The 10862-nt window shown below is 39.8% G+C and overlaps 1 gene segment (V, D, J or C); it reads left to right on the top strand.

The window, feature by feature from the left end:
* Positions 1-1571: 1571 nt before the first annotated feature.
* Positions 1572-3815, top strand: LOC134443207 (immunoglobulin kappa constant-like). The segment is given in 2 exon segments: positions 1572-1606; positions 3356-3815. A coding segment is annotated over 1 exon segment (237 nt).
* The last annotated feature ends 7047 nt before the right edge of the window (positions 3816-10862 follow it).

Genomic DNA, 10862 nt, shown 5'->3' with positions numbered 1-10862 from the left:
TTCATCTTTGGTGATGGTAAGGTCAAGAAAGTTAATTGACTCTTTACTGTACTCCAAGGATAATTTTTCATGTTGTATAAAACTCATGGACTTTTTTCACAAAAAAGGTGTTTGACTTGCCATCTAATCTGATGTATTTTTTATCTAAATTTGTGGTTTAAATTTGTAGCATCATGAGTACATCTCAAATGTGGCAATATTGTTATTAATAAAACTCAACTTGGTCTTCAGACACACACACACACACACACACACACACACACACACACACACACACACAAACATACCCCACAGCACCTGCAGTGAGCTCCATTAGCAGCAGTGCAGTCATGTGGAGCCTGATTGAGGGAGGTTTTTGTACGGCGCTTTATCACTGTGTAAACACATGGCTCCTATGGGAACTCTGACAGTAGTAAACTCCTGCATCCTCAGCCTGGACATTACTGATGGTCAGACTGAAATAACTGCCATCCCTGACTCCTCCGCCAACAAAGCGGCTGGGAGTTGATCCAGAGCGGGTGCTTATATAATACATTAACAGTTTAGGAGCTTCTCCAGGTTTCTGAAGGTACCAGGAGACTCAGTTGCTACACCATGATACATCAAGGCTTGTGCTGGTCCTGCAGTTCAGTGTGATGGTTTGTCCCACAAGAGCAGCATTCACTGCTGGAGTCTGAGTCACAGTAATCTGACATCTGCATGCTGAAATACAGGAACACATATACACTGTAGGCCTACTGCGAAAAACGTTGTCAAAATATGATTATAATTCTCATTCTTAAAATAGTTCACTTTGCTTAGACACATTACCTGTGATACAGAGCAGGAGAGTCCAGATGAATTTGATGTTTGTCATTTTCTTTAGATAACGCCCTCTAAAGTTGAGTGCTCCAGTCCTCGTCTCCCTCACATATAAAGATGTTAAGTAGCCTACATGCGTTTCTCAGTTTAGATATGCAAACTATACAGTACTTCCCTCCCTTATTCCCACAATACATTCTCATCAACAGTGTGTGTTCTCCATCCCCTGTAGACCCATTACCCAGTAGAGTTTGAGGATAGAGGATACTTTGACTAATCTACTGACAGTTTATATGCATCATCAACATAACACAGTTTATGCATCAACAATGTAACAGCATTTGCTGTATGATGGCTTCAAATAACGTTGAGTGGAGTTTAATTATATCCATACCATATTTACTGTCTTGCAGTCAATAATCAGCCCCTCATACATGTAGACTGGATCAGTGAGTTAATCCTGTCATTGCTTCGGTGAAGGTATCACATAGCAACGTCCAATGCTGTCTATCCCTGAACATCACCATTGGCTAATATCTGAGTGTGTGTCAAAAGACGTGCAATGTTTATTATAAATAAATAAAAATCAACTGTCATTTAAATGGCAACTGATGAGGGCTACAACACTGAAATCATCCAAAATTATAAATGACTTGATAAGCTGCTGTATGTTCCCCTCCCTGTAACGGCACAGTCACACAGTCAGGCCCAGTGTAGCGTGAAGAGGTTTTTGTACGGCGCCTCTATGAGTCTGTATCACTGTGGTACACGTTTGGAGGAGGCAGCAGACTTGACGTGGTCGTAAGTAAGTAAACCCTTTAAACCATTCTAACCAGCATTCAATGTTTTAACCTAAAGTTGTAATAGTGTGTGCTTTATGCTGTGACAAAATTACGTCATTTAATTGCATTGAATAAGCTAATTGTATAGGCTCACGAGCCCCATTTAAGGGTCTGTTTTAGATTGATCTAAAACTGGACTACAGTTCAATGTGTTTCTCAGATTCATTTGAACTTTTAATCGTTTACAGTGATTTGAGTGCTTTAATAGTTGATGTTGGTGAAATAATGTCTTTTCATGGGTTCTGAAAATGTTAATTTTTAATTTACTGTACACACTATCATGGGTTTTAGTATGGGTGCAAATACTGTGCGGTCAATTGTACTGTGGTGCACATTTAGATAGGCCTTTAGATTTGATTTGAGAAGCAACTGAGGGACAATAGTTTTTTACATATAACTTGTGTGTGGGTCGGGGACTTTTCATCAATGATATGGTCTATATATATACTATGCATACATCACACTTGTGTGAGTATAGTATGAGGACTTTATAGCGCTAGACCGTAGACTCTTATCATGGGGTATTAAAACCTGGATCAGAGTCAAGTTGGAGCGGAAAAAAAAGTTTTTCAACATTGTGGTGTGACTTTTATACATCATGAATTGTTTAGTATAGTGCATACCCATTGCAACATGTTTCAATCATGTTTTATTTCATTAGCTGTAGTTTTGGCTAATGTAGTGTGTCCTGTTGCTTGAAAGTATTTGAGGTCGTATTGCATTGTATTGTATGAGCATTTATACAGATTCAGAAATCTTGGCATATCTGTAGAGCAAGATTACAGGCTAAGACGTACAACCTGAAACTCAGTCAGCTTGGTTGAATGTTGGATCTTTAGCTGACTGGGGGGAAAGCTGAAAAGAAGAACTTTTCTTGAACAAGGCACTCAATGAAGTTAAACATTATTGACAATTAAAAGTATTTGTGTCATTGCATATAATATAAATGAAGAGTTCAGATGCAAAACCCCCTAAGAGCCTTTTCAGAAAATAATCTTGATTCATTTTTATTTAATACGAAGGTATCAAAATTGCATATTTTTTATTTTATTTATTTAATAAAACTATTTATATGTATTATCAAGTACATGAATGTAAACCAAGCCAACAACGGGGTTATCTAAAAATATAGAAGTGCGGGTCTTCAGAAATGGAGTTCGGGGGTTTTGCATCTGAACTCTTCAAATATATTTTAACTTCATTTAGTGCCTTGATCAAGAAAAGTTCCCTGTTTTCAACCTGTTTTTTGAACTAAACTTCACGGTATTCTCTAAAATACAGTACATGTAATTTACATGCTACTAAATATGCTTTCGAGTAACCAGTGAACAACACTATAATATAGTGATCTGTTATACTGGAAGAAGAATTTCCCCTTGTACTGATCATTATGAATCCATGACTAGTTTGAATTCGTCATCTCATTTCTCTCATTTCGTCCCTTTTTTATTATTCCCCTGGTGACACCTTGGGTATTTCTCAAAGTCAAGTGTCTTAGCCTTGCTAGGACGAGTAACGCCCATTTGCACCCGGTGTGTCCAATTATTCATTACACTTAGAACTAGTGATTGGATACTCTTTGGTGATTCCTGCGAAAAATGGGTGTTAGTCGTACTAGCAAGACTAGAACAATTGACTTTGAGAAATACCCCTTGTCTTTCATCTCATACCCTCGTTTCTCTCATTTTGTCCCTCTTGTCTTTATTCCCCAGGTGACACCACTCCCAAACTGACAGTGCTGCCCCCCCTGGACACCAGCGGGAGTTCGGCCACGCTCATGTGCCTGGCTAACGGAGGCTTCCCGTCTGACTGGAGTCTGAGCTGGTCTGTAGCGGGGAGCAGCAGGAGCGGGGAGACCAGTCTCTGGGGCCCACAGAAGGACGGCCTGTACAGCTGGAGCAGCACCCTGACCCTCCCTCTCCAGGAGTGGACCCAGGACGTCCCAGTGACCTGCCAGGCAACACGGGGCTCCCAGACTGTCACCAAGATCCTGAAGAAATCAGACTGCTCCTAGACTCTGCTTTAATGTCTGCCATTATTCTGATTTAGAGGGTGTCTGATAGGGACTCTTCCTCTCTTCCTCTCTCTATGTCTGTGCAGCACTGAGAGACATTTTTAATCATCCCTTTGTTGTTCTTTCATATCATTTCAGAATTTGAAGTGCTTGTTACTTTGCGGTTTCCTTGCATTTTGACTATTTCTACAAATAAAGAATATTAATCAGATTTTAGAGTTGTTGTTATCATTGTTTTTGTCTTTCAAATGGTTATACAGAAGGCCTATTGGTTGTATTTCACTGCTACTCAATGATGAAAGAACAAACAAATAGCAAAATAAATAAATGATTTAAAAAAGTACCAAGGGCTTGACTTTTCACATACTCAAAATCTTGAAAAGGATCGGTTTAACAATTACAAGTTACTTACTTACTTAATTATAAGTACTTCTACATATTTCCATCATACACAAGTTGTCTGCCTTTTTCAAATCTGGTGGGAGCTCTTGAACATCTGGCAGTAGTGATGCTCTATTCTGGGACTAGCAGACCCACTCAAGCCTGGCAATGCAAATACTAGTTTCCCCCACAGAGTGCACTGTTTCCTGGGTTACACCTAACTGCCCTGAGACATCTGTGCTTAGTCACACTCTTTCACTTTCACACAGGTTAACTCCACATGCACACACACACACACACATGTACACATACACAAATGCACACAACCACACAGTGTCCTGTCTAAAAGCTCCCTCTAATGTCCCTTCCCTGTAGGTGAGTTCAAGTTTAATCGGTATCAGGGATGAACATTTAAAAATTGTTCCAGTATTGCTTTATATATTAACTTTGTTACAGATGCATACAAGTGCGCTTCCCAGTTCACTAATTTAATATGATTTAGGAATGATTGTTACCATATTTTTCAATAATTTCATAACGGGTGTATACTCTGTATTTTCTCCACTTATTGCATGTTGCTGATGACAGTATGTCCTCTTCCCTGGCACCTCCATGGTTGTACAAGTGCAGGGCCCACACAAGAGGTGGCATGTTATTCCTGATACCCTCCACTAGGGGGAGATGCTTGATCAGGACCAGACTGTACCAGGCACCATGTGTCATGCTGGGTGGACCAGACTGTACCAGGCACCATGTGTCATGCTGGGTGGACCAGACTGTACCAGGCACCATGTGTCATGCTGGGTGGACCAGACTGTACCAGGCACCATGTGTCATGCTGGGTGGACCAGACTGTACCAGGCACCATGTGTCATGCTGGGTGGACCAGACTGTACCAGGCACCATGTGTCATGCTGGGTGTCTACCACAGAGTCTTGTCAGTCTCTACAATGAATGTTCACACATGAGCACCTTGGAAGTGTAGGCTTATATTTGCAGTAAGAGCTCTAGGCCTGACGACAGACCTTATACTGGTGTGAGGGTGTCCTGGTGTTTCAGGACTTGATTGAACACACTCCTCTGAGGTATGCTCGCTTCATGTGTTCAGTCCTTAGTGTGTGGATTATCCTATTCTGTTAGTTTATATAATAGCCTTTTAAAAGATAATACTACAGCTAATACCACCCAAAAATTATATATTTTGCTGTGATATGGTTTTTATAGACCTCTTCCACTTTCTGCAAAATTATGGATTTAACCAGTCCACATTTCACAGCAAGGTAGATGGCAAAATAAAATAGCCTATATTAATACTGATACTTCCCCCCTATTTTCCCATGTTCCCCAAATCCAGAGAGTGGGGCTCTAACTAGTAGCCTCTGTATCCCCACTGTCTCCAGAGAGCCAATAGGAAGCTGCCTGCCTTTATCTGCACATGTAGCAGAGAGAAGCAACACGTCAGTGGAACACAGTCATTGGGAGTGGCCTACCACAGCTGCCAAGGAGAGGGATATAGATGATATTTTATTTAGTTATGTTGAAGGACACTTACTTATCTGCCTGTGTTGGGGGGAAGGAGTAACCTGACTCTCACCAGATGAATGTAGTGGGATTACATTCATTTGATGAGAGTCAGGTTAGGTAAAGACAGCCTGGAGTTATCATAACAATAGGGGTTTGGGGAGCTGTAATAGTAGTGTTTGTGCTTTGACATGTATTCCTCTCTCTGCTGCTCCAAATGAGTCCATCCTCCACATGCTGTCCTGGGATCAGCACTGTCCCCTTTGGCTCCTCTTGGTTGTGTCCACTCTACTCCACCTGCCCTCTCTCTTCTGCTGCTGTCCATGGTGCTGAAGCTTCTGCAGATCACTCATGCCAAAGGGTCAATTCGAAACGGAAGGCAGTGACTCGATGACTCTCCTCCTACATAAACAGGTCACTGATCAGATAGGTGAAGTTAGCTGATGAGGTAGTCCTTACGAAGGGCACTAACGAGTGCGCTGCCTTGCGCATTTGATGTTACAGCGATTCTATGGCGGGAGTTACGTTTATTTGAACTATTTGAACGGTGAATGATCGACAGACGGCGGATTCGTAAAATAGGCTATAAATTGATCTAGCGACAGCATATTTAGATAGTACAATGTTGATTTCAGAATAAACAGTACGATAAGGTAGTAGCTTGGGTAGTAGTCATGTTTGCTTTTCAGGTTTCCGGTTGAGAGGGAGGTGGCGTACAGCATGTTGGGTACCAAGGCAGTGCAGTCAGCATCTGATGCTGCCCTCAAATATCCCCGTTACGCCCAAAAATGCAGTCAACTGCCAAGGGAGGAAATAAAGCTATTTTTCGTTTCGATCGATCGTGACTCATCATGACTCGATGTCCAGTTAGCTCACTGGAAGGACAGCTGCCTTCCCTGTTTCAAACGGACCCACAGTCCATTTGCACAAGTCCCTTCACTTGGCGGACATTTTGGCCATGCCCAGTGGAGTAGTCTACTTTTTTGTAGTTGGTATACTGTATATTCAAGCATTTTTTGAATTGGGTATACTGTATATATTTGTGCTATTCTAAATAATGGATCAATCAATTTTAAGTGGGTATACTGAAATCCCTGAAATTTTGAAGTGGGTATACTGCGTATACCTGCATTCTACGTAGACTACACCAGTGGTTCTTAACCTGGGGTGCGGGCACCCCCTGGGGGTGCGCCAGAGATTTCAGGGGGTGCACGGAATTTTGTTTGTGTTGAGGTTGTGACCAAAATTCTGCTTTCAAACATTATAATTAGGCCAAATGAAGACCAAATTTAAACATGTTTTCTTTCCCATGTAAAGTCAATAAAGTATTGATTAATGTCTAAAGTAAGAATCATTGTAATTAATCACTTAAATCATTTTTTGGTGTGTATACACGTGTAGACCTTTGGGTTGGGGGTGCGCGGCTTGTCTTGGGAACATATAAGGGGGTGCGTTAAGAGAAAAAGTTTAAGAACCACTGGACTACACCAATGGCCATGCCTCAGGGCAGCTATTTCGGGCAGCTATTTCTCTATATGTTTCAACAGCCCATGAGCAGCATTTGCCTGAGAGATGATTGGTTCAATGACTTTCAATGAATTGACTCTTTTTTTCCCGATATTGGAAATGAAAAAATGCTCCCTCATGCTGCTTTCCCTCTATGCTGAACTCGTACAAAAGGTGTTAAACTTTCCATGTGATTTCATCTGATGTTTATCTAAATATGTGGTTTAAAATGGTTGCAACATTCTGACTACATCTCAAATGTGGCAATAAAACAATTACATTTGGTCCCCAAACTCAAAACCACCACTACCATCCCACCCACAAACACACACACACACACACACACACACACACACACACACACACACACACACACACACACACACACACACACACACACACACACACACACACACACACACACGTGCGCACACACACACACGCACGCACGCACGCACGCACGCACGCACGCACGCACGCACGCACGCACGCACACACACACACACTAACTCTCTCTCTCTCTCTCTCTCTCTCTAAACCACAGCACCTGCAGTGAGCTCCAGCAGCAGCAGTGCAGTCATGTGGAGCCTGACTGAGGAAGGTTTTTGTACGGCGCATAATCACTGTGTGAACACTGGGCCACTGTGTCCACTCTGACAATAGTAAACTCCTGCATCCTCAGCCTGGACATCACTGATAGTCAGAGTGAAGTCACTGTGAGTTCCACTGCCACTGAATCTGGATGGAGTCCCAGACTGGAGTGTTTTGGCGTAATAGATGAGGAGTTTAGGAACTGCTCCAGGTTTCTGTTGGTACCAGGCTAACTCACGATTTGAATATACGTTACTGCTGGTTCTACAGTTCAGAGTGACTGATCCTCCCTGTTGAACAGCTTTCACTGCAGGAGTCTGAGTCACAGTGATCTGTCCATATGACTCTATAGAGAAGACAAAACATCATTAACTTACAGTATATCATGCAGAAACATTCCTCATTTCTATCTGAATACGAAATTAAAGAAATGCTTTACTTGTAAAGGAGGATATAAATATCCAGAAGACCATGAAGATGGGAGTCATGTTGTGTGATTATTTCTCCTCAATGATGACAGACTCAGTCACTGTAGAGTTTGCTGAAAACACAAACACATAAATATGACCTGTGCCCATTCATGCAAATCAGTGTCTACATGCAAATAGTTCACCAGAGCTGCATCCACTATGTCGGCATTAATGCCAATTAATGGTAGGCTATATACAATGCAAATGTTTAAAATAAATACTATTATTTTACAGTAAACATTTTCCAATGCTGTCTAACACTGAATACTAGACAGCATGATCATGCATTTTAATATCTGAGTGTTCCTAACAAGACTTGTGATTTAAAATAGAAATAAAATTAAGTAAAAATTTGGAAATGATTAGGACTACAACCCTAAAATCCTTGATGATCCTCCAACCTTTGAAAAGAGTTTGTAAGCTACTGTATGTTCCCCTGCCTGTAACGGCACAGTCACACAGTCAGGCCCAGTGTAGCGTGAAGAGGTTTTTGTACGGCGCCTCTATGAGTCTGTATCACTGTGGTACACGTTTGGAGGTGGCAGTAGACTTGAAGTAATGGATTTCAGGTTTCAAGTTTATGTGGCCATGGAGTGTGCTTTTATGCTGTGGTGAAATTATGTCGTGGAGTAAGCTTATTTCATTTTAAGTGTCTGTTTTAGAGTGATCAAAAGACTTCAGTTTTTTTGTATTTCTCAGACTTCTTTGTCTTTTGGGTAGACAGTGACCTGTGTTCTTTCACCTTTGTAGTTAGTGAAATCATGTAAAAATGTGAGGGTGATTCACTTAAACTGCTGCGATGGGTTTTTGCAAAGCTGCAAACACTGTTTTTAGCACTGCTGTACACATTTAGCACTTGATGTGAGAGGCGACGGAATGGTTAAAGATTTGTTATTAGTTGGTGTGTAATTTTTTTAGGGTGAAGGGGGAACCTTTCTTTGATGATATAAACTGTATACAACATATAATGTATATTGCAGTTATAGTTGTGAGCACAACAGCACTCTATAGGGTAGTGGGATACTGTAAGCATGGTGTGTACAAAAATAGAAATACATTATGGACTTGAAATGTTAAATATTATGAAAAATACAAATATAAATATTTTCTTTTATTCCTTGTTTTGACCTTTTGTGAACACAAACACACATGGGGCATTACGTATGTACTGTGGTGTGATATTTATGCATCATGACTTGCTTTAAAATTGTGCATACCCATTACATGGCAAAATGATTACATCTTGTTTTATTGCATTAGCTGTAATATGTGCTTAATTTATCTAGCGTCTTGTGTGTCTTCTCAAAATAATTTAACCCTTATGTTGTGTTCGGGTCATTTTTGACCCGTTTTCAAGTTTTAGTGTGGAAAAAACACACTTTCCTTTATTTTCTTGGAATAAGGCTTCATCTAATCCTCAGTCACAATCATTTCAACACAAATAAAATATGTTTTATAATTTTAGTACATTTTAAAGGTCTAAAAAAAAAAGTTACATCTGTGGTGTTCGGGGTCAAAATTGACCCGGCATAGATTTTTGGTTGTTGTATGCATTTCTGAAAAGCTGTTGGTTGCCCTTTGTCTTCAGTTTGGTGATTTATGGTGAGGAAAATATATTTCTTGCCTGGAAAAAAAAATTGCCAGCTTTTTCATATTACAAATCCAATATGGCCGCCGGACAGTCCCATACACTACAATACGTCATATCTCCTGTTGTGAAAGGAGTACAGATGTATTTCTGGTGTCTACACATATGTTTTCATGGTCAGGGAATCCATTTCTGCATTATATAATGAGATTTTTTGCACATTTGTTTGCAAAATACATTTTTGCACATTATTTTTTCCAAAAACGTATCAAAAATTCATAATGGCACCCAAACATGTAGAACTGGTCTTATACTTTATATAAAGTTGATGTGGCAATGACATAATGGTCCATGTTCATGGCATAGGGGATTCAGATGAATAGTGTGACTTTTTTCATGTTCATTGAGGTGTTCATTTCCAATATCTTTGCATTAGATTGGCGGAATAGCTGTGACTCTGACAGAATTGTTATTTTGTGTATTTACCACACTAAAATCATATAAATATTGAAAAACACCAAGTCAACATGTTTAAACATTGATTTTATGCACTGAAAAACTAATTTAGTTGACATTTGGTCTTTATCCTGCTATAAATCTCTTTGGGTTGGTTTGGACCCGAACACCACAAATGCCACTATTGATGATATTTTTTAATATTAGAGAGAAACTACTAAAATAAATTTGGAGGTTTTTGTACTCTCATATCAGCTGTAATACAAGGACAACATAATCACTAATTTTATCACTTTAGGAGGTATTAATAGTGAATTTATGCAGATTTTGATTTTTTTTTTTTTTTTTTATTTGACCTTTATTTTACCAGGAAGGTCCCATTGAGGTAGAAACCTCTTCTTCCAGGGAGTCCTGGCCAAGACGGCATTAACCCTCTACTGCATGAATTATTATTTTTACAGTGTAAAAAATGTTTCAGTGCTTTTTTAGTGTTAAAATGAGTTAAATAATAGATTTCCAAAACATTTTTTAAATTTTTATTTTAAATTAAGTTTTTAGTTAATGGTTGCCATATGGCAACTTCATGCAGTCGTGGAATCTTGTGTAAAATCAGGTTTTTCCTTAAAAAGAGAATTTTCCCTTCATAAATCTTCAATATATTACTTTCCAAATGTTAAAACTCATTAAATGAC

The sequence above is a fragment of the Engraulis encrasicolus genome, unplaced genomic scaffold (genome assembly GCF_034702125.1).
Source record: "Engraulis encrasicolus isolate BLACKSEA-1 unplaced genomic scaffold, IST_EnEncr_1.0 scaffold_28_np1212, whole genome shotgun sequence".
Classification (NCBI taxonomy): Eukaryota; Metazoa; Chordata; class Actinopteri; order Clupeiformes; family Engraulidae; genus Engraulis; species Engraulis encrasicolus.
The sequence above is the reverse complement of the archived record's forward strand: the minus strand, read 5'-3'. Positions and strand labels throughout refer to the sequence as shown.